The 23,992-nt window shown below is 39.7% G+C and overlaps 2 protein-coding genes across 3 annotated transcripts in view; one reads left to right on the forward strand and one right to left on the reverse strand.

Annotated features, from left to right (window-relative positions):
* The window catches only part of HS2ST1 (heparan sulfate 2-O-sulfotransferase 1), a 163,271-nt gene extending 150,892 nt beyond the window's left edge, over nucleotides 1–12,379 (reverse strand). The window contains exon 1 of one of the 2 annotated variants that reach the window (XM_048860632.2): nucleotides 12,060–12,379. In XM_048860632.2, coding sequence (XP_048716589.1) covers nucleotides 12,060–12,183 — 124 coding nt within the window. In that variant the 5' untranslated portion in view covers nucleotides 12,184–12,379. The remainder of the gene's footprint in view (nucleotides 1–12,059) is intronic. The other variant, XM_048860633.2, reaches the window with a different exon arrangement.
* Nucleotides 12,380–13,006: 627 nt separating this feature from the next.
* Nucleotides 13,007–23,992, forward strand: part of SELENOF (selenoprotein F) — a 36,466-nt gene continuing 25,480 nt past the window's right edge. Inside the window, exons 1-2 of the mRNA XM_048861647.1 lie at nucleotides 13,007–13,163; nucleotides 15,233–15,400. Of these exons, the coding sequence (XP_048717604.1) occupies nucleotides 13,095–13,163; nucleotides 15,233–15,400 (237 nt within the window). The 5' untranslated portion in view covers nucleotides 13,007–13,094. The remainder of the gene's footprint in view (nucleotides 13,164–15,232; nucleotides 15,401–23,992) is intronic.

Here is a 23,992-nt window from a genome sequence, read left to right on the forward strand (position 1 = left end):
ACAACATGGTGCGAGCCTTCTATAAAGGTGCTTTTAAGTAGCTATGATATTTTTATGATATAGTTTATGACCACTATCAATGGAATTTGAATCAGAAACATGTAGCATCATAAGTAAAGCCATTTATTTGGGGAATAAAAGATAGGTTTAAACTGGTATGAAATGTGAGAATGTCCATAAGCAATAGTGTTTTGTCCACATTCAGGCAGTAATTTGCTTATATAATGTAAATTAAGGCATCTGAAAAATGGTCCCCATACTTAAACGATCATACATATTAAATAGTCCCAATATTGCTATAAAGAAGTTATATATTCTAAAACTGAACAATGTAGGAGAACAAAGTCTGAACCTAAATCTGGATGAAAATATTGGACTTAAAATTCTTCAGACCATGCTGCCAGCATACACATGTGGGTTCAGGCCCTAGACATATACAAGCCAAAAGGACAGAACTTCTAAAATGTGTCAGGATTGGTTCAGGGGCAGTGTCTTCCACAAAAGGATGGCCTGGAAGCAGATCTCTTCCTGTTCTGCCCAACCACCATCACTTTGCAGTTCAGCAAAGCTTCCCACTCCTCCTTCCTTCCTCTGGACAAAAACAGATACCACCTACTCTCACCCTTTGTATTTACTCTTGTAGTTTCTTTTTCTACATTCACCTGATAAGATCAACCAGATGTTCCCTCCCTATGGATCACTGGCCATGATATCCTTTGGAATCATGTGCTGCCTCAATGGTTTGGTCAGCAAATCATATGGTGGGATCAGCTGATGCCTTGGAGCTATGAGCTGCAGTGGCTGATTCTCCTACCCCAGTGTCTCATCATCCACCTTCGGGATTGAATCCACCCTGATTGAATCAGTATGATTAAGACTAGTGCTTCTCCTCCACCTGAAACAGGATTGGGCAATTCTGAACCCTTTCTTTCAACTGATTGTGCTGTGTGGTCTGAGCTGCTGCCATGCAGATGACTGAGGACACGTATCCAGCAGGCAGTAAGGACATTAGCTGACTAAGCTGGAAGCCAGACCCTGAAGCCCAAAAGTATTTCCTTTGACAACACTGAACTCTTTCATCATGATGGTGGGCAGCTCTCTAACACAAGAATGTATACGTTTAACGTAAATATTGTCACAGTTCAATATTCAGGTCAATAGCACCCGTATTCCCTATTTATGGTTCAGCAATGGCACCCACTCCAAGCTGCTCAGCCATCACCTCTCTTGGATGGAGGTGCATCTCTGCATTCTAAACAGACTACACAGTTCCCTGACTACACTGTGATATCCCCAGAAAAAGACAACCTACCTAACAAGGCCTACTTCGCTCCTCTTTTCAGAGACAGTACACAGTGTAATTGCCGCAGTTAAGTTACCGCACTGTTCTTTTTAAGCAAGCACATTTATCTTTAAGGTAAAAGCATTACAGTGAAAACATACTAAATACAATAAAATAACCCACATGCATGCTAGTATGCTTACCAAATCTCTTGCACAGCCCCATCTCCACAAAAACACTGGTTAGCACCAATCCTTCCAACCCTTCCCTAAGGACTGGGGCCCTCCCCTGGGACAGAAGATCCTGTCTGTATGCTGGATCAGAAAGAAGGCCCCCGAGTCAGTTGAAGCTCAGGTTATTTATCCAAAAGTCCTTTCTTTGTGTGTAGGTCTCAGGAGAATCCAGTTTGAACCAGTGAACCTCTCTCCAGGGGGCGGTAGCTCTCTGGAATTGTTACAACTGAGTTTATTTGCCTAACTACCCACCACTGTACTTAGTTCTTGGAGGCCTGTGGTCCATCTCCCCCATAAAATTACATACAATCCCTTAGTAGCAAAACAATCAACTCCTAAAAAAATTCAATAAAATTTTACTCAATTCCATAAGATTTGTCCAGGACACTGTCATACCTGTCACAAACATTTCCGCATGTATTGAGAAGTGGTAGGCTAGTGTAGATCCATTTTATCAGGGTAGTGACGGGGGCGTGAGGGCTGATTCAATGCAAAAGGTCAGGAGGCTGTGGTCAAGCACTTTCACTAGGATTTAAGCATCAACTGTGTCTGAGAAAAAGGGTTGGATTCACTATACTAACAGGTTAAATGATTTCTTTGGGAAGATGCCTGCCCAGGATTCTGGGTTGTGAGCAGAAGCTCTAATACATTCTTGATTTTAATTAGATGGTTTAAGTCAATAGGATTGTATGATGTTTGGGATTTCAGCATCAAAAGGCAGGCAAGTTATGACAGCCTGAAGCAGGTGTTACTTGCCCTTCCCCCATTTCACTGTTGCAAGGACAAGTTGCCCTCAGAAGTTATCCTGTTTAAGTTTGTATGTTTAAATAAAGTTGCAGCCATTTGGCCAAATTCCAGGTGTGCCTGTCTTTATTGGCCCCTTGCCATTCACAATGCTTTACCTTTCATTTATGACTGAAAAATAAGGGTAAGCATTTCACTTCCCAGAAATGTTAAACTACGCCAACACCATCCTATTGAAAAATACTTTTTTTGCCAAGTTAAACATTAAAATGTACACAAATAAATAGCACCACTTCTCAAACAAGCTGACTACCAGCACTTTAACAGCATTCTGACAAGGTTTTTGTACACCTGACAGAAATGACAACATTAATTACAAGTTACACGTATTTTCACAAACAGATAGCTGATCCAAAAAAACTAAGTGGCAGCACGTGGAAGCTTTGATATTTAGAAGTCTTCTACTTTCTAAAGTGGTGCCAGAATTATCAGACACGTCATGCAATACCAGAAGGCAGGATAAGCCAAGCCAGAGTAATTCTAAGTGTGATTCATGGTTGCCAGTCGGTAGATATGGAAATGACTGGCTCATGAACCATTCAACTGTCCAGTTAGCTTCAACAGCGAGGGGCTGAAACCTACTCAGCACTCCCAACTCCTTGATGTAATAAATACTCTTTCGCTATGAGCCCAAATTAATATATTATGCTACTTCTACAGCAAACAACAAGCACCTTTTTAAATAATTTTTACATTTTTATATAATTAAACTAGTACATTTTAGTTTAAGTATAAGTAACTTATCTTTCTAAATAAAGTCCAATTATAAGTAGTGTTCTTAGGCACAGTACTTGCTACACTGTCAAGGACAATTAAACAAGATTCCTGACATTGTTCTGAGTGTTTGGTTTAAGAACCACATGCTAAACTGGCAGCACACAACTGAAAAGTAGGCTGCATCTGATTAAAGGAAATAAAGGGATCTAAAAAATACATCTAAGAACAATAAAATATCTCAGATTTTTATACAACACTACAGTAGGAACAGTTCAATTGCCCCGACCTTAAATAAATAATTTAAGCTTCAAAAGGGTTTTTTTGTTATATATTTGTATGGTGCTTAGAATAATAAGGTCCTGATTGATGATTGGGGCCCAAGATGTTGCAACACCACAAATTACAAAATAATAATTGCAGCACCTAAAGTTAGATTTAAAATAGTTGATTATCCTCAAGCTTTCACTTGCAACATACCTTTTCAACATTATTGAACCCCCTTTTTTGACAGAGTTCTTTGAAGTGTTTTAAACTGTCCATTTGATGAAAGATGCTCAATTAGCAGCCCCAAGGAAACAAGTCTTCTATTTGTCCATGTAACAGATCCCGTACAAACGGCAGACGTACAAGTTCCTTACTCTATCTAGCCAACATGTCTCAACCTTGACATGGAGAGATCACCTTCAAAAGGTAAGATGATAATTTAATCCTTGGCTTCTCTGCTGAGTCTGAAAATCTGGTGGTGAATTTTGCAGTTTGGAACCTGGACTGTGAACAAGCTTATTTCACATAGGCTACAAAATAATCAGATGGTAACAACTTTAAGTCACTACTATCCTGAGCAAGATTAAGCCTTCTCTTTTCTACCTTTCCCTGCATTTTGTCTGATCTTTTCCTCTCTTCTTCCCTTCAGGCATTCCCTTCTTTCCTCCTCCTCTTCATTCTTCCCAACTCCTAAAGTGCTTCTAACATTTGCATTTTGAGTGTCCAATGAATTTCTTATATCTAAGAACAGAAGAGACAAGGCAGGCAAGTTAGTGATATTCAATTATGATTGTATGACCAGGTTCAGTATCATTGGAAATAAACTCTGTTTATGAAACAGATTCCATTAGTGTCTTCTGATCTAAGAGGCCCCAAGACTACAATCTAGACCAGTGGTGGGCAACCTGCGGCCCGTCAGGGTAATCCACTGGCAGGCCACCAGACAACTTGTTTCAATTAACCATCTGTAGGCACAGCCACCAGCAGCTCCCCGTGGCCACAGTTCGCTGTTCCAACAGCGAGCTGCGGGCGGCCATGCCTGCAGATGGTCAATGGAAACAAACTGTTTCGCAGCCCGCCAGCAGACTACCCTGACGGGCTGCAAGTTGCCCAGCCCTGATCTAGACCATAAAAAAAAAAGAGACCCTTTACATAGTCCCTGGAAGAACTGAAAAATATTGGAAACAATTCCAGTTCAGATCAAATTCTGCTTTTCATATCAAGCAGCAAAATGCACTCACTTGTACAAACAGGGTTTTTTTGTACATCACTGATGTCTTAATATTTTCTTATATATAGTCTTTATTTCCCAATTCCCACCTCCAGTCAGGGTGTACTGATTTAAATCAAAGAAATTAAATCAACAAGCAGGAAACCCTAATTTAAATAATAAATTTTAATAGTGTTTTGCATGTGAACTTTTTAGTTATTTTCCCCAAAAAAAGTTGATTAGCTGATAACCATTAAAACATGTTATTTGTAACAAACTAAAGCCTATTAAATTTGGTGCTTCTATTTGCTAATCAAGAGGATAAGTGTGTTTATATAGTAACTATATAGTTTAAATTACGTTTATTCAGATTCTTAATTTTTACACTGTTAGAAAATGGTGAATGATGCCTCTCTTATTTAAGAAATGATATTTTACTTGTGGCTTTGTGTCAAGCTCTATTTGGACAGAAATTCAATTCAATTAAAATGCACTAACAGCATTTTATTTTTTGTTAAATAAAACTACCTTAAAAATGCTAATACATAAGGAAGAGAGTTTATTAAAACATGTTTTGCATTTAAAACTAACTGATTTCTTCAACAAAAGGAAGTAGTATCTGTAGCTAGTGAATTTAAATTATTGTTTCAAGTCCCAATGTCGTTTAAGATTTTAGAACTAGTAGCTCCTATCCTTTCATACACAGTTGCTATTCTTAGATTGAAAGTCGAAAACAAGCTGGTTTAGCACTTCAACAGATTCTGGTGCCAGGTGCTTAGCCAGTAACTGCCACTAGTTCAGTGGTCTGATTTTCTTTAAATCTTGGCACCAAACATGCACTGTTTAATATTTTTAATTAAATTAAAATTATCTTAATAGATTAGAATAAATTTAGGCCTTAATATAGGTTGTCTCATTCAAATTTAATTTTAAAGAGATTTGGTTTTAAAAAATAAACTGGGTCTTTAATTGATTAAAAAACTAATAAAAAAAAACCTGATTTTTCTAAAAAATAAACTATTTTAATCCATCCTGCCTCCAATGCTATCTTGAAGCATTAGTCTTGTTACATTGAAGTGAAAAAGGAAGCCTAGCAGTCAAGCTTCAGCTGATCAAGGAAGTCTTTACCAAACACTGTTAAAGTAGGCTTCAATCTAAATTGTCCATTCAGTGAGAAGTTAACCTGCACTGAAGCACCTAGAGGAGCCTCCAACTTGCCTGAAGTGTATGAAGAACAGAACTTTCAACAAAACACAAACATGGGAATATTACAATACCCTTTTCTGTAACTATCATCATCATCACCACCAGAATTTTCATGAATACAGCCTTAAAGAAAACCAAGCTTTACAGGCGAGGTGGTTGTTCTGTTTTAAGTTCAACAAAAAAATATGAAATGATTTCTGTAAATACTTCTGCATCTGCACTCAGATGACTCTAAGCTCCTGAAAAGGTCTAAAATGGTAGCTGTAAGAGATGTTTAAGGACCCACCATTCATAGCGATGTGGGTGTACACTACCGAAAATATTAACTATGTAAGTAATGTTGTTAACTTGAAATACCAATACTTTTAGCAGAAACATTAAACAAATGTGCTTATGCCACAATTTCAGTCTCCCATACCTTCCCTGGTGCCAAAAACATAAATGGCCTCCATCCAAACACCACAACCTACAGCTTTCTCCTAACAAATTCTAAGTTATCAATACAAAACTCTACAATACATTGTACATACAACATTTCACATTGACAACTGAAAATTATGGGGCAGATGGAAATTTTAATATAGAAATAAACAAATTGTGTGTTGATTTTTCATATTTAATTCCATAAACCTCCATTTTTAATTCTGCTAGATCTGCCACAGAATTTTGAGTCTGATGAACAAAAGTGTCACACAGTTTATGTCCTGTTAAGCCAGAGTACAAAAAGCTTTTAACTAAGGCTATTCTTGAGCTCAAAATAATATGAGTCAGCGGAGACTTACTACAGTAGTTTGGAGCTTAAAATGACAGAAGGGAGAAGCACTGTTTTGTTTTTCAGCTTGAAGAATCAGTAGAATGTATTTTACATCCCCTTCAAAAGGAAAGGGCATGGAATACTGTGCCACTCCTACTGACCCATTCAGTAAGAATTCAACACAGGTAATTTTTTCAGCCCATTTCATAAGATCCTTGCTGCAAATGGGTGGAGATGCCACAAGGATGTCTTACCAATGTCTGTAGGTCACAAATCCAGCAATGCCATAAACAGAATCCGTTACAGAAAAAATATGTTTAGAAATAAATCCAAGCAAGAACTGCATATGTAATGGCATAGCCATGTATTCAATAACTCAGAATAGACTCTTTTGGATGGTCAGTGGAGCTCTTACCCTCAACAAAACACATCACTGCTCACACTTGATCTCACTGGTGCCTAAAATGTATGCCCATATATACAACAGGGCAATTTGTTCCTAGCTCAGTCACTATATCTCAGCAGAATTACACAGATGGGTATGAACCACATGACCCAATTCCTGCTGGAATGCAGGAAACTGTGGGTGATCAAATAAAAGGGGCACTATCGGTCAGTCAATATTAAAGTGAAAATCAACTCTTTGTTAATAAATGGTTTTATGTACTTGTTGGAGTCAGTTGGTAGCACCATCATTATGTAATGTAGGTACAGAGTGAGAAACCTAACAATATTATGGGATAGCGCAGGGAATAAATCCAGTTATAAACTCTCAGAGTTCATTTTGACAGAAAGTAAAGAGAGGCTTACTTCAAAGTCATGTTTTACCTTCACAGAACAAAGTTAGAATTCAATCTTCTTACTAAATAGTTAATAAATATTTAGATATGCTTAGTTAGAAAATTGCAACAACACAAATTAAGATTTGTCACATATTTTAGAGAATAAATACATTTTAAAAATGTTTTCTACAAAATTACAGATTATAATCAGGATTACTGGTTATATGTTAACACCCCACCCAAAGAGGTACCTGAACCTGGGTTTTGACACTAGAAATACTCTGAAAGACAATAAATTAAGTATTAAGAACTGCTTGCAAAAGGCCAGCAGGCCTTTTGATCAGTCACTTTCTGGGACCATCAGCCTTTGGAAATAGCCAATATTCCATACACTACAAGAAAGTAATTTAGATTAATATATACCCAAGAAGTAAACCATAAACAAAAAAGAAAATCAGGAGAAAAAAAAACAAAAAAAAACAAACACTTTTTTTTCTGGTTTCAGAGTAACAGCCGTGTTAGTCTGTATTCGCAAAAAGAAAAGGAGTACTTGTGGCACCTTAGAGACTAACCAATTTATTTGAGCATGAGCTTTCGTGAGCTACAGCTCACTTCATCAGATGTATACCGTGGAAACTGCAGCAGACTTTATATACACACAGAGAATATGAAACAATACCTCCTCCCACCCCACTGTCCTGCTGGTAATAGCTTATCTAAAGTGATCATCAGGTGGGCCATTTCCAGCACAAATCCAGGTTTTCTCACCCTCCACCCCCCCACACAAATTCACTCTCCTGCTGGTGCTAGCCCATCCAAAGTGACAACTCTTTACATAATCAAGTCGGGCTATTTCCTGCATAAATCCAGGTTTTCTCACATCCCCCCCACCCCCATACACACACAAACTCACTCTCCTGCTGGTAATAGCTCATCTAAACTGACCACTCTCCAAGTTTAAATCCAAGTTAAACCAGAACATCTGGGGGGGGAGGGGTAGGAAAAAACAAGAGGAAACAGGCTACCTTGCATAATGACTTAGCCACTCCCAGTCTCTATTTAAGCCTAAATTAATAGTATCCAATTTGCAAATGAATTCCAATTCAGCAGTTTCTCGCTGGAGTCTGGATTTGAAGTTTTTTTGTTTTAAGATAGCGACCTTCATGTCTGTGATTGCGTGACCAGAGAGATTGAAGTGTTCTCCGACTGGTTTATGAATGTTATTTTTCTTGACATCTGATTTGTGTCCATTTATTCTTTTACGTAGAGACTGTCCAGTTTGACCACTTTATCTGCTCAATTAGCAAAAAGAAAAACTATTTTCTCAACAATTAACTAAATTTCACAAGAAAAAAACAAGTTTTCCCAGGGTAGTTTGGGGTAAGAGGCAATAATAAACCATTTTCATATTCAAATATTCTCTTAATAAATATGGAACTCTAATAAAGTATTGCTTTAATATCAGAGAAGTTGGTCTCAAGATTCTTAGGGGCTTCTGTCTTATTGTTTCATGTGGACAGATTTTTTTTTAAACTGAAAAGGATTTCCCTTAAGACACAAGCGTTACCCATGGTGGGCTCATCAGTTATTCAAAAAAAAACAAAACCATCAAACCAAGCTCACAACAGCACTATTTAAACATTTTTAAAGGCAACAAGCTTATGCTCAAATACTTTTGTTAGTCTCTAAAGGTGCCACAAGCCCTCCTTTTATTAGGAGCATACCAATCTGAATAATAAAGGGGGAATTTAGCCACAATGTGACAAAAGCAAATGCCCTTTGCAAATTAACTTCTGCAGTCCTTAAAGAAAGAGGTAAAAATTATACATAATAGTGACTTCAGAATTTAGCTGAATGAAAATGAATGAATTATACTTGCAAAAAAACAAAACCTTCCCTCTTTCTCTGTCTCCCATAAAGATGCACCTATTTCTCATTTAATGGGAGTTATTTTATATTAGTCTTGAATCAGAGTGAAAATCTTTTTGCAATATGGAAACCAATGTGGCTTGCATGTCAGGGAATCCTGTTCCATCAGAAAGTGTCAGGAAATGCTGTTCTGAGTTTTACTCATAAGACTCTGGTAGAACTATTTTTTGCTAAACTGTTCCATTTAAAGTGACATACTGTAGTTTTCTGAGTCAGAACGTAAGTCATGCAGTTATTCATGTTTACATCCCATCAAGAATGGTTTCTCATGTGATATATTAGGTAGATATAATTCAATAATATGGGACTTAAACCAAATTACACATTGTACCATGTTAAGAGCAATATTTAATGTCATGCAGACTATTTTCACAGGCCTTTCAACTAAATTGCAATAATTATTGTAAGCAGTCCATGGAATCACTAGTCTGATTTCCCCCTTCTTTTTCTTTATCTTCACTCCTCTAAACCAAGTGCATCGGGCCAAAATTGATTAGTTTAATTTAGTGAAACTACATTCTCTGTATCACAGTTGGATGGAAATTCTACTAACAGATACAGAACGCTTCTAAAATTTATCACTTTTAATTTATTTCTTTAAACATACACAAAAAATAAGGGGAGCCTTTTGGTGGACATCATTGTAGCAACAGGCCTTTCATACTAAGGGACTACCTAATCAAGATGAAAAACACACACGATCTAACAGGTTGTTAAACCCATATAGAATAATTCAACACTAAAAATAAAAAGCCCTTACTTCTCCTCCCACACAAACTTTGACAGCCACTAACAAGTTCGTTATAAGGCAGTATTTCCCATTATATTTTAATATCAAAGCTCAGAAACAGAGTTTAAGCATTTTTAAAAAATAAAAAGAGCATCAGCAAAACAGAGTGATATGATTCTTTTCTTGAGGCAGACTGAGCTGTATATTTCAATCCTCGAAATATGTAACTTAATCATGTCCAGTGCATATATATTAAGGAGGAGCAAAGGGTTGGGAAATTTTACCAGCACTACTCTTCACTCTCGCATTGCATTACATTAATCCTTTTGTGCCAGGAGTTGGATTTTCCTGCATGACATCCATTGCCAGCATTAGATGCACTGAAACCACTGGCACCGAACAATTAAAAATAGACTTGCACAAAACTAAACCTCGACTGCTCTATCAACAATATCTGCTCAAAATATTCTCTGATTCCATAACAAGTATTTCCCTTTTTCACTGAACACCATTGCTTAAAATATTTAAACTATGAAAAAAACAAAATCATCCTTCAAATATTAATAACTTTTAGTTGAGTAAGTTTCAGACCGCTCATCCAGTCAATCACTGCCTTCTCACAGGACACTAAACTTCCATTACCTAATCCAGACAACAAACCATGTCTAATATGTGTTCATCATTTTGACTTGAATACTTTAAGTTACTCTGATTTCACCTCTTTCATAGGCTTGCAACATTAAACTTCTCATTGCATTCAAAATACATTTCTAGCCTTATTTCCAGTAAGAACATTGTATAGTCATTCCCTTTTTTCTTGGATTAACCCATAAACATTCAAATATTAAGAATTTTACCACAAACTACTAATATTGAGCAGATTAGGGAATCAGAAACATGCACTGAACTTGTTTTCTGCCCACCACACCATGCCTAGGTATTTCTGGGGGTCCCACTGCTCTCCAGTTACAACTCTTGCATAAATAAACTGTATTGTCTTAGAAACAGCATTTCCTCATTTTGATCAGGTTTAATCCCGATGCTTGTTGGTTCTGCAGTCTGACATTTAATGTACACATGAAGTCGTAAAGTGTTATTTTAGCAGAAAAATTACAACTGAAGAGTGAAACTTTTTTTAACAGGAAAAAACAATTTTATATGACAGTTATTAGGACCTAGTTTTATACTGTTTCATAACAGAGCATATGAGGCTAGTAACACCACCACCACCTGCTAAATAGTGGTATTTAAAACCTGTGTTCAGTAAGAGTAAAACAAATCACATTAATTTATAATTACAATGATTTAAGACGATTTTCACCAAACATGCATGTTTTAACTATAATTATCTTCTGTATTTTTCTTTGTTATTATGTCAAAATAAAGGCGATTAGGCAAAAATATGTGCAGCAGCACACGGAGGAGGAGGAACCAGAGCTGGGCTTCCTTCAGGTATCACTGCTGCTCCTCAATCTCCAACTGCATCTCGCACAATACACACAGAGGCCAGCAGCTGCTAATAGCACAATACTGATCTTTAACTTTCCTTTCCCTTTCCGAGAAAGAATGTGCATTTAGATTCTTTATAACTATACATTTTCCCAAAACACCAATCTCTCGTTGGTTTCACGATTCTGCATAAGGTGCATACAAACTTAAAGGTCACGGCTGCTTCCTCTACTGTTTACAACCTCTTTTGCAGGGTCCCCCAAATCATATCGCTCAAGTTACTTAGAATTTCCAGACTTGTAAATACAAGGGCCACATGGGAGAAGAAGAGTTATGTTCCCACATCAGTGGATTCAATATAAGAAAGGGAGGGGGTTACGCTTTGCAATTCCTCATCCTCCAGATTTGTGCACTGCCATCTCTCCCCTTCCCCGCCAGCTCCACCTTTGCTCACGGTACCCTTCCCTCTCAGCTCTGTGTAGTATCCACCCCACACATGTGTATAGTCCCCGTACCTCACCTATGCCCCCATCCCGCCTCAGCGCTTCTGGTCCTTGGGCCTCGTCCCTCCTCTGAGCTTGGGGCCCCGGCTCTCCCCAGCCCTGTCCCTCAACCACAGCAATAGCCCCAGCCCCTCCGCTCCCCTCCACCGCCTCTCTCTCCCTAATTGCCCCCTGGCCCTGGCCCGCTCGCACTCACCGAGCTTGCCGCGGGACTCCTCCAGCTTCTGGATCTGGTTCTCCAGGAAGAGCACGGCCACCCCGAACGTCAGCACCGCCAGCAGCTGCAACTTGGGCGGCAGCATAATCCTGAGCAGCCCCATGAGCAGCAGCAGCAGCGCCGCCCGCCCGGGATCACGACATAACGTGGGGCCCGGCCGGGGAGGCCGAGGGGAGCCTCAGCCGGGCGCAGGGACGCAGCGCGCGAGGGTAGCAGTGAGGCGCACGAAGGGACACACACGGCTCTCACATCCCTCGAGAGCCACCCCCCGCCAGGACTGTCCCAGCCGCCCCCCGCGCCAGCCAGCCCGCCAGCCCGCCCCTCACTAGCCTCACTCCCCGCCCGCCGCCTGCGTGCGCTGCTCAGCAACCGAACGCCCAACCGCGCACACCCCCACCTCACCCCACCATTGACTAGCAAAACACACGCTCTACCCACGGCCCCTCCACCATTGGGCGGCATCTCCTGCGCCCCACCCTCTCCCCTATCCCATTGGCCGGTCAGTCCAATACACCGCCCACAAATGCTCCACCCCAATAAAACGGATGTACGGACGTGACGCCCCTCCCACACGCGTTCCTTCTCCATTGGATACCTGCTCTGAAGTCCGGCCCACATATCTATATATTATTGGGCATTGGCACCGCGGCAATCAGCAAATTCGCAGCGCCATTGGTTAATCTGGTTGCCAATCTTCAGGATTAGAGGTCTGTTCGCTGTAGGTTATAAAAAGAAAAAGGACCCCAGTGGGCTTACTACGTTGATGCCTGAGTAAATTTCCGAAATGATATCTCCAGCTACATTATAAAAGCCCTTCCCTTGATAGGGCAAGGTAGTTCCTCTGCAGATTCTCTACGTATAGAGCCCTGGGATAATCTTTTTCCTCGGCGGTGTAAGGGCCCTACTCGTGCATTTTGTTTCCTTCGCCGTAGGCAGCGAAAAGTCACCCTACGAGGGCGGGGTCTTGAGAGTAACCTCCCGGCGGCGGTACTGACAGCGCAGACCCGCACTGAAATGGCGGCAGTTACAGGATTAACGGCTCCGGGGTGCTGGCCCCTTTGGTTCCTGGCGGTGCTGCAGGCGGTGAGGGCGGTTTCCAGTCTGGTTGGGCTCGAGGGAGAGGGCTGCCGTGGGTACCTTCCTCCCTAAGGAGACTAAAGCCCACAGGGCCTGGCGGGCAGAGAGATGCCGGCTGAGGCGGGGGCAGCGAGTGACAGAGAGAGACGTGGCCTAGCGGCCGGGGTGGCTCTTTTCATGCTCGTTTCTTCTTCCGTAACTGACAGCGGCCCATTCTTTCCCCCTGCTCCCGCCTGCGCCGTTCTCCCTCCTTGTGCCTTCTAGAAAGCGGCGGCGCTGATTGTCCCGCCCGAAGGGAGGGCTTGGTCCTGCACTGGCTGACGCCCGTGGTGGATACGGTTTAGGAGGGTGGGTTGCTCTGATTTGGTTGTGAGAGGTAGGGTCTCTCCTCTCCGGGTTGCCCTCTCGGCTCTAACCTGGGTTGACTATCACTAAAGAGTTGTTGTTCTCGGGGCTGGGCGGTAACTCGGGAAACGAGTTTGCTGATCTTCTCCTTCCAACTGGATGTTGTCCATATGCATCCCTGACCCGGCACCATACCGTAGTATTGGTTAGAGCTTGGCCTTCTCAGTACCAAGAGCAGGGAGTGGTTTGGATTTTGTAAAAGGGCTGTGTGGCTGCCCCCTTCGGCTCATGGTTTATGGAGGTTGTATTGTGAGGAGAATATTGTGTTATTGCTGCCCTTGCTATATCTGATCTGCAAGACTTCTTCCTTTCTGTAGTGTTGATGAGCAGTGGTGGCTTACATTTTTTTTAAATACCCTTATTTTCCCCATCCTCCCAAAAAATGTAGGATTATATTAAATACAATATTTATCCCTTTTCACTGAGTTGCAAAACACACAGCTACTGAAAGTACCATAGGAAGAAAATTAAAGGAAATGTTATAGAATCATAGGACTAGAAGGGACCTCCAGAGGTTATCTACTTCAGTCCCCTGTGCTCATGGCAGGACTAAGTATTATCTAGACCAGAGGTTCCCAAGCTGTGACAAGGAGGAACTTTGGGGGGGTGGGGGGGTGCAGCAGAGGCCTGGGCCAGCCCCCATGCAGGCAGTGAGAGAGCATCCCCCCCAGCTCCTGGCCCCACCCACACCACCAGCTGTGGACCCAGCCTCAGCTCTGTTACCCCTGCCTGTGTCCCCCTCCTCCCAGAGGATGAGCTGGTCCTACTCCCCGCCCCAGCTTGCAGGGGGTAGGGGGGCACATGAGGTAAAAAGTTTGGGGACCACTGATCTAACCTGCTCTTAAAAATCTCCAATGATGGAGATTCCACAGCCTCCCTAGGCAATTTATACCTTTTAACACAGGAGTTCTCAAATTGGGGGTCGGGACCCTGCTTTGCCTCCAGCATTTATAGTGGTGTTAAATTAAAAATACCTTTTTTATATATGTTTACAAGGGGGGTTGCACTCAGCGCTTTGCTCTGTGAAAGGCCTCACCAGTAAAAAAAAGTTTAAGAGCCAGTTTTAACATGTTCATTCTCCCATTGAAAGATGAAAATAATAATAAATTATTTAGGAGTAATAATACTTAATATATTGATGATTGCCAAGTTTCATTTTGGGTTTATTACATTCTCTGCCTTTTTTTCTTCTAAGCATTCATGTTTTATTTCTCTTCCTGTTGCTCCCTTCACTCATGAATGCTGTAATCATACGGTAATGGGCTGAACTGTCCAGGGTGAAAGCTGTGTGGGGCCAGAATGTTTTCTCATAGCTGAAGTGTGTTGTTAGACCATGCACACACACAGAACTAGGCCTGCTGAGCTATTTCCTGAACCTGTATGCAAGAACAGCTGTACCAGGGGCTGTTTTGAAGCAGGAAAGCATAATAGGCTTCAAGAAACTGCCCACTGCTACATCCTCAGGAGCACATATGCTACAACTCTCCACTGCAGATGTACAATGCTACACGAGTTTAAGTGATTTACCTAAACTGAAAAAGCCAATTAGTTGTAGAGTCAAGAGTAGAACCCAAGAGTCCAGACTAGCTATCAAACAGCATTCCTTTCCCACAACTGCAAATAATTATTTTAAATGCTAAAATATGTAATGATTGTTTGTTCGCTTTCAGATATCTGTGTATGGGGCGCAGTTATCATCAGAAGCATGCAGAGAACTAGGTTTTTCCAGTAACTTGCTATGTAGTTCTTGCAACCTTCTGGGACAATTTAGCTTGAATCAACTAGATCCATTCTGCAGAGAGTGTTGCCAAGAAGAAGCTCAGTTTGAAACCAGAAAGGTAAGTTTAAAGCAAACCTTCAAAACACTTTCTGAAACTTTTTAAATTAAGTAATAAGTTTCCTAGACTTGTATAAATACTCTAATTAGAACCTCATTTAAGTCCTGGGGAAATACAGCTATTACATGACAGTCCAATATAGAGATGATCTGAATTTGAAAGTTTGGCACAGTTCAGCTTCTGAGACAATGCTCAGGTATGAGTACAAGCACCTTTCGTTTTTCTACAGTCGCCCTTCTGGTCACTTGGGTACTACTAACTAGCTTTGGTGGGAACCCTGTTCAACTTTGGTTGATTGGAAGAATGACTGGGATTTGAGGGGAGAAGGGAAGAAATGAAGGATAGGAATAACTGTTCGTTTGTTTTTGGCAGCAGCCATTATTGCCCTAATGACCCAAGTATTAAAGGACACTGAAGAATTTTTTTCATTTTATTTTAATCTCCATAGTTTTCAAAATAGAGCAGTTTGAAAATAACTATCAATAATTATAGCCAAAAATCTATAGATAAAGTATACATCACAATAGTAAGCCTAATTATTTCAATGTTACTAAATTCCAATAACTACTTCAGGTTTCCTTTCTATGGTTCTGATGGAGCAAGAAATTAACTGGCTTTATTTTTTACTTTGTGCCCATATATTCAAAAATGTCAGCACATTTCTGGAAATTACTATAGCTAGTAAGCCAACAGAGAGAGCGTGAGTATAAAACACTTCCTGGACTCGGTCCATACAGAAAAAGCTCTTATTTCAGTCTGACAGATGAGTGAATTTTAAACTTATGTAACAGAATGGCATAAATGGTTGACCTGAATTTTGAATTTTCTAGCTCTTTCGTAACATACATTGTATATTGGTTTTAATCATTCTTTATATTTTTTTTTTTAAATGGTAACAGATCTGTGTGTAACTTCACCCTACTGGTGCAGTGAAAGGTTTAACGTTTGTAAATCCAGTAGGAGATCCTTAGACGTGTGCCACCATAAACAAGGTATCTTACATGAAGAATGATCTGTTACAATAGATAGCAAACTCCAGGGGACCACTCACTATGTGTAAGCTTTAAGGATTCCAGCCTCTCTACATGCTTTATTTTTGTGTGAATTCCTTGCCATTCTGCTCTTGCTCTCACTTTATATGAAGGAAGACTTGCTGACAGTCAGTTGCAATTCACTAAAATCCAGGTGTCAGCACTTGACAAGATAATTCTAGTAAGTTTTTACTTGACTGGAAACAGACACACAATATTAAATGGAATAGGAATATAGACCTGGCAGCTGACCTAGGAAAAACTGCACAAGTATGTGGTGATGGTATAGGCACAAATTGCATGATAAAACCAGGGCCGGCCAAACTTACTGACCCTCCAAGCCGTATACGACAATCTTCAGAAGTTCAAGAGCCGGGGCACACCTCCTGGGACTCAGGGCTTCAACCCCACAGGATGCGCCTGGCGAGGCTTGGGGCTTCAGCCCTGCTCCTGCTGCTGCCCTGAACCCCAGCAGGCACATCCCGCAGGCTGAAGCCACGAGACCCACCTCCCTGTTGGGCAGAAGATTCTATCCCACTACTCTGCTGCAAGGCAGAGGTCCCGAGCTCTCTCCCCACCCCCCAAAATCTGGTAGTTGGAGAAATGGGGATGGGAGATTGTGAGGGGCTCTGCCAGCCACACTTTAACTGTAAAAGAGCATACAAAGCTGGACTTCATTTTTTTGTTAAGGTTGTGGGAGAGGGAGAATAGATGTGAAAACACTGAGTTAACAGGAATCAGTTATAATAGGTGACTGATGCAATGCACCCCTGTATTCACATCCTACACACTACTCTAATAATCTTTGTACAAAATATGCCTTGTGAGTTATGTTTTTGGCAGGCTTCAAAGGTGCTTGATATTAAATCCAAAAACTTTAATGTTGTGTTGTGTTTCCAGTCCCTTGAATGCTTCCCTTTTCAACCATAGCATTACATTGATATAGGTTTTAGCTTAATTTTGTATGTACTAGTGGAAAAAGATCATAGAAGGAGGAAGGAAAACTATATATGCAAATATTCTCCTCTTCTACCCAGTACTAGCTTAAAGTTCTGTCATGGTGCCCCATCCATCTGATGTATATGAAGTGAAGGTCTAAAGTGGCAACTGATGCTAGTAGTAGGAATAACTAAAATGGGGTGAGAAGATTTTCCTATCTGAAGTGTTGGAACAGAGAGGTACAATTTGTGAAGTAATTAAAGAGGTGGCAGTATGCTAGTGCCATACCAATTATCAACTTGGTACTAGTGAGGTTGTGCTAGAGGAGAAGCTGCTGCCTTCCAGCTGTGTTAAAGGAGAATTAATAGAAAAATTTCTGGATTGACACTCAGTGTTTAAGATCTTCCTGGACACTTCACTTTAGACATTGCAAGACCTTGGATTTGAAGATAATTTGCCTTGACACCAGGTTCATTAGTCCTGAATCTAAAGTTTTGACAGTATGGCGAGCTGCTTAAGATGATAGTTTGATTTTAGTACAGTTAATTCTTTCATTGGAAAAATGGATTCTTCTATTCAATGCTTTAGAAAGGTTGCACCTCTGCCTCCAATTCCCAAACTGAGTATTAAATACATGAGCCTCTTTAAAGGCCTATCCTGTGTCAGGGACAACTGTAAGGTCCCTCCATTTTGTGCCGAGTTTACTTGTTCTGTGATTGTATTTTAGCCTTCTCTACAATATGTAAATGTCTTTGGTTATTTTTTCCTGTCATAAAAATGAAAAACCTTCACACAGCTACTAAGTAAAACACATGTCAAATATATTTAATTAAAGGGGATCCAAAGACTTGTAAAGGACAAAGTAACTATCTAGACAGAGAATTGAAAGTGGGGAAAATACTGGATTCCCTTCCTATGGATAGGGAACACTTGAGTGAGAACATGAAAATAAGGAGGAGACCTAGCAGTCATCAGCAACTAGTTAATTTCAGCGTAACGTGAGAGAGGGTTCGGAGAATGCAGTAGTAGAAGTATATTGGATTTCAAAAAGTCTAAGTGTGGGGACTTGAAAAAAATCTGATGAATATTATATAGTTAGAGAAATTAGTGAAGTGCCTTAGTATGAGGGCTGGAAAATCTGAAGACCGTTAAGATGAAAGACTGGTTCCTTTGGGGGATGAAAGAATGCCAATAAAAGAGGCTATTGTAGTTGAAAAAGGACTGCTCGAAGATGAAGTTAAAATACAATGCGTAATGTTTACAACAAATTCAAAATACACAAGCTATGCTACTTGATATCTGAACAGATCTTATTCATAATAACACCTTTCAGTATGAGAGGTGGGATGGAATAAAAAAAACCTATAACACACACCCAGAGATAGCACCTGAAGAAATACAAGAATCCTGCAGTGGGGAGAGGAAGCAGTCCTTGATTGGTACTAAGGATCTGTATTTAAAACATTGTATTACCTTTTCTCCATGAGTGAGATTTTCAAAAACTGTACCATGGACTTCACTATAAGCAGAAGTTAGACCTATGAGGAAAGGTTGGGGGAAAAAAATATGGGCATGTTTAGTTCTGAGAGAACATGACCAAGTTGGGAGGGGGAGAGGGACCTGATAAGTCTTCAAATATGCTAAGGGCAGTTTTGCAGAGGACCGTGATCAATTGTTCTCCATTTCTACTGAAGGTAGGGTGAGTAGTAAAGGGCCTAATGTGCAGCAAGAGAGATTTAGGTTGGATATTAAAGAAAACTTACTAACTATAAAAATAAGCACTCAAATAGGCTTCCCTGGGAGGTTGTGAAATCACTGTTGTTGGAAGTCTTTAAGAACAGGTTAGACACCTGTCAGGATTGTATTATTTTAACTGGCTGAGTAGATACAATTTTACCAGTGGGAGTAATTTATGATCAATCTGACCACATACAGTGCAGTTCAGATAGTTATTATCAGACGAATTCTTAATATTCATGATGCTGAGAGTGGGCCTTTTCATACATCCTGCAGCGGTCTTCCAGAGCCATGAGATTGTGTGTTCAATGTTTTGACAACTCTCCACTTCAGGAAACAAAACTTGCTATCCTGGACTACTTTACTGAGATTTAAAGGTTAAATTAACTGAAAATGGAAACTTGTAGACTTCAGGCAGTGTTGCCGGCCCTCTTCACTGCTATTTATCATAGTTGAACCCCTGGCCGCTATCAGACTGTATACGTGGAGTTGGGGTGGGGAGTGTCAAGAAAATTGTTCTTTGCAGATGCTGCTGCTGCTTTTATGCAAATACTGTATATTTTTCCAAGTTTCCTTAGACCATGTTCAGGTCTCAATTTAAAATGATTATGAATAATTAAGATGTCCCCCTACTTGCAGGCTTTCCAAAAAATAAATTAACTGAAGGCTGCGGAACTAATTGGTATTCCCCTCTCTTTAGCACTTTCCTTTTGGCTCATGCTGTAGCCACTCAGCCTTCTCCCTTTGATGCCTGTACAATGGGATAAGGATTTATGGTTTGTCACACAGATTAACAATATTTTCTCTGAGAAAATACTTGAAGAAATATTGCAGTTCAATCATTGTCTGACTTAATGAAAGGTCATGTACATTTTCATCTGACAGTGTTTAAATTGAGTTTAATGAGATTAGTTTAACATAAATTCTGGAAAATGCCTATATTTGCTTTATACTAGTGGGAAAGTTTTGTGCATTTTTTTTTTTAAACAGGTGGGAAATATTACAAGTGGGAAGAGAAAAGAATAAGATCGTTACCAGTATATGTTGTGAAAACTAGTAGGAGATACAGGATCCCTGTCAATGTGATTACTTTTCAGCTGCAACATTTGAACTTTTCAGCTCTGACCCTAACCCATCCTATATACTAACTGAGATAATGTTTGGGTTATTTTCCAAAGATATGTCTTATAGATGTCAGACCTTGGACACTATTGCACTAGTAAAATCTGGAGCCAAGATTTGAGTTAGCTGTTGAAGATCAGTGCACTCTAGTACTCATTTGAAGCTTAATTGTGTAACAAATCAGTTCTTTGCGCTACATAGTCTGTTGACCAACTATGATCAGACTCTGCAAAACCATTTCTCAGGTGTTATAAATGTCACTCCTCTGGCTTATTGTCTTTCCAGTTTGAGAATGCTTTGTTGTACATAACCACCAAGTTGGATATTGTAGGCATATGCATCTAGATGTCACTTTCCCAGAGAATGACTAAGCTATAACTATAATTTCTAACAGTTAGGGGTGATGAGAGATGCCACCCTACCTGAATTTAAAGAAATCTTAATTTTTACATTCAAGTGTCCAGTGAATCATCTTAACTTTCTTATACTAAAAGGCATATGTTTAAGAAAATTCTCCAATCTACACAATACTAGTATTTTGTATAGCATTTTATTAACGCATTTCACACACACACTTCTGTTTTATCATCTTGACTTAATGTTTCTAGATATATGCAAAAATAAAACATTTTACACTGATAGATTCTTAATTACATCTAACAAGCTAACAGTGTAAAAACCTATGTTTCAATATTTATAGTCATGTATTCCGCAATAATTGCCCTATAGACACACAGTGGAGGTTAATTTGGGCACCGTTTAGAAGTTCTTCATTTAGAATGCAGTGTTTAAGAAAATCACAAATTTTATTGTATAACTATTCTTAAGATTAATGAAATTTTATACTGGGACATGCTGAAAATGTGTGTTGTGGAATTAGAGGGATTTCTGAAGCTGTGGTAGCTTTGTGGTAGTTCATTTCTTAGGCCTCCCAGTTTTTGGCTCTGATTTTGCAAAGGCTTATGTATGTATTTAAACTTACAGCTGGTGAAATTCTGGCTCCATCTCAGACATTGGAAGTTTGGGGAATGGAGTAGATAAGATTTCAGCATGTGAGTAGTCACAGTGACTTCATAGAGACTACAGTGTGTAAAGTTAAGCATGTTAATAAGTCTTTGCAGGCTCAAGGCTTTACAGTGTACATCGAGTTTCCATTTCAGTAAGGCTATTCAACAGGATATGCTGTATATTTAAAGGGAAACAGAAATGATATGAGGTAATACTTGATTTCCTGGTGAAAGAAAACTGTGTCTTTATATTGCTTTACTCTGCCGCAGTGCTCTTGCTTGGATTTTGTGGCAAGTGCATTAAAGAAATGACCCTAGTAGGGATCAGTACTTATTTTGATTATCCTTCTGTCCTTTCTTACTTAGTCTGCTGCCTTGTTGGAGAAACTGTCAAGTCACGTTTGTGATTTGAAGCTGGCTCATTGAGTACCAATTTGATAAAGCCAGTGAGACTAGGTCAGAATTGCCAAAGTGATTAAGGAAGCACTAGTACTAGTTGCATTTACAAATTGGATAAAAAAAATAAAGATTGACTTTTCAGTTATTTCATATCAAATATTGGATTCTTTTACCATGGTTGTCGTAAGATACAACATCATGTTGTAGTGATCTTTTAAAGAATATTTCGGATTTTTATCCTATTAAACTCATTTGTAAAACCATTGCTTGGAACTACACAGCCTGGATTTGCCAGGTTTTTAAAACTCAAACTCTGAAGAGTAACTTCCCCTGTAGACTAACCCAATTTGATAGTGGTGGAAGGAGGAGTGAAGAGTGTCTCTTCTTCTGATTTTTAAATCTGTCACATTTTAAACTGAGTGGCATAGTATCATAAAAAGACTATCTTCAAAATAACTACAGCATTTGCTTTGTCAATGAACTCCCAATAAAAGCATCAGTTCCCAAAGATTTAGTAGAACTATGAAAAGTTCTTTAACAGTGGTGCAGTTAGTAATATAGTTTTCAACCCAGAAGCAAATATTTAATTTATGGTCTTGTAAAAATCATTCAATTAATTTTCATTTGACAGCACCAAAAAGTGAGTGTGTCAGTGATTTCTGATGACTTGCTCACTGCAGCAAAAAGACTTCTAAAACAAAAATGTTTGCTTGCTTGTATATACTTATCTTTTATTTAAGACAGCCTTACTAATATTTACTCACAGTGAGCTTCCATTGCCAAAGCCAGGACAATAACTGAACTTTTAAAGAAATCCCAACCTGAACTACCATTGAGGAAATACTCAAGATCCTTGATAAATTCATAATGTATGGAGGGTCTTAACTGGGCTTTGTGTGTGGGTGTAACAGGGTGCTGGCTAGGAAACCCTGAGCCAGACCTCTGTCATGCCAGCTCCAAGCAGGATGGGGAATTGGAGTAAGCCCAGGCCTAAGAGACAAATAGGGAACAGCTGCAGGCCTTGTTAGCAGTCCTTGAGGCTGTGAGCCTGATGCTATATGTAGCTACAAGATGGTGGGAATTTATACTGTAAATAAAAAGCAAGGGTGATTGCACCAAAGCAGAGGTCTCTGGCTCAGAAGATAGAGGGGCCCGCCTGGGTCCTGTTACAGTGGGACTCTGCAAAGATGGGGCAGCAGTCATGACCATAAAGAACAATGAGGTTGCAGCATGAGTAAAGATAGTGGTACTAGCAGCAATTTGGACATTGGATGATTCATTACCGAGTCTTGATGTTGAAGTTGCAACCTGAAGTACAAAGTCCTCACCCATTCTTATTAAAATTGTTTATAAAATCTCAAGCAGTTATCTTTTTCATTTGCCGTACAAACAGATGGGCCCTGACCACACTGAGCTTCTGTTTCACAGACAAGTCAGGTGGTTGTCACATGGGAAAGTGTTACAGTGGTCTTTGAATTTTGTTACATCAGAACTTTCCTCTGGAAAAGAGGCCTTGCAGATTACATGTATAATGTGGACTTCTTGACTAAATTAGCTTACCTGATGGACACATTTGATAAATTGAATGGTCTGAACCTATCACTTCAAGGTAGGAATACAAATAAACGTCAGACTTCTTTAAAAAATGGAGTGAAAGTGATCAGAATGCTATTAAAGACCAAATATAAACTGGATTGTATTCCCATTTTGATGAATATTTTCCTGGAGTCCAACGCAAATCTCTAGATTGATTCGAAACCCATTCTCACTAACTGTTTACTCCATTCCAACCTTAAGTAACTTGCTCAAGAAACTATCAAAATTGTCAAGTGACTACATGCTAAAGACCAATTTTTCAAATATAAATCTAGGAGTTCTGTTACATCAGTATGAAGAACTCGGAGACGAAGCTGTAAAAATGCTGTTTCCATTTGCTTCCAGTTACCTCTGAGAGATTAGGTTTTCAGCCATGATTTCTGTGAAAACTAAATATAGAAAAAAAATTAAACTCTGAAAACAACTTACATCTGGCACTATCAGATTCAACCAAATGTACAACTATGCAGTTTGGAACAGGCGCATTCTCACTGAAATCTTAGGCTGTCCTCAAACATGCCAAAAAATTCATGTTTTCAGTTTGTAATTTTTAAAACCCAGATTGGATAATTAAACTATATGTAGTTGAATAAAAGTTGCAGTGGGTTGGTTTAAAAACATAATTGTGGGGAGCCACAAATGTCTAAAATATCTGTAAGGGAAATGCAGTACTAAAGTTTGGGAACCATGGTTCTAAATAAAGCAGGAATGTGTTCTTGTGTGGAGCAGTGCTTTCATTATTCTAAATCATCAAATATGAA

Source organism: Caretta caretta, chromosome 8 (genome assembly GCF_965140235.1).
Source record: "Caretta caretta isolate rCarCar2 chromosome 8, rCarCar1.hap1, whole genome shotgun sequence".
Taxonomy (NCBI): Eukaryota; Metazoa; Chordata; order Testudines; family Cheloniidae; genus Caretta; species Caretta caretta.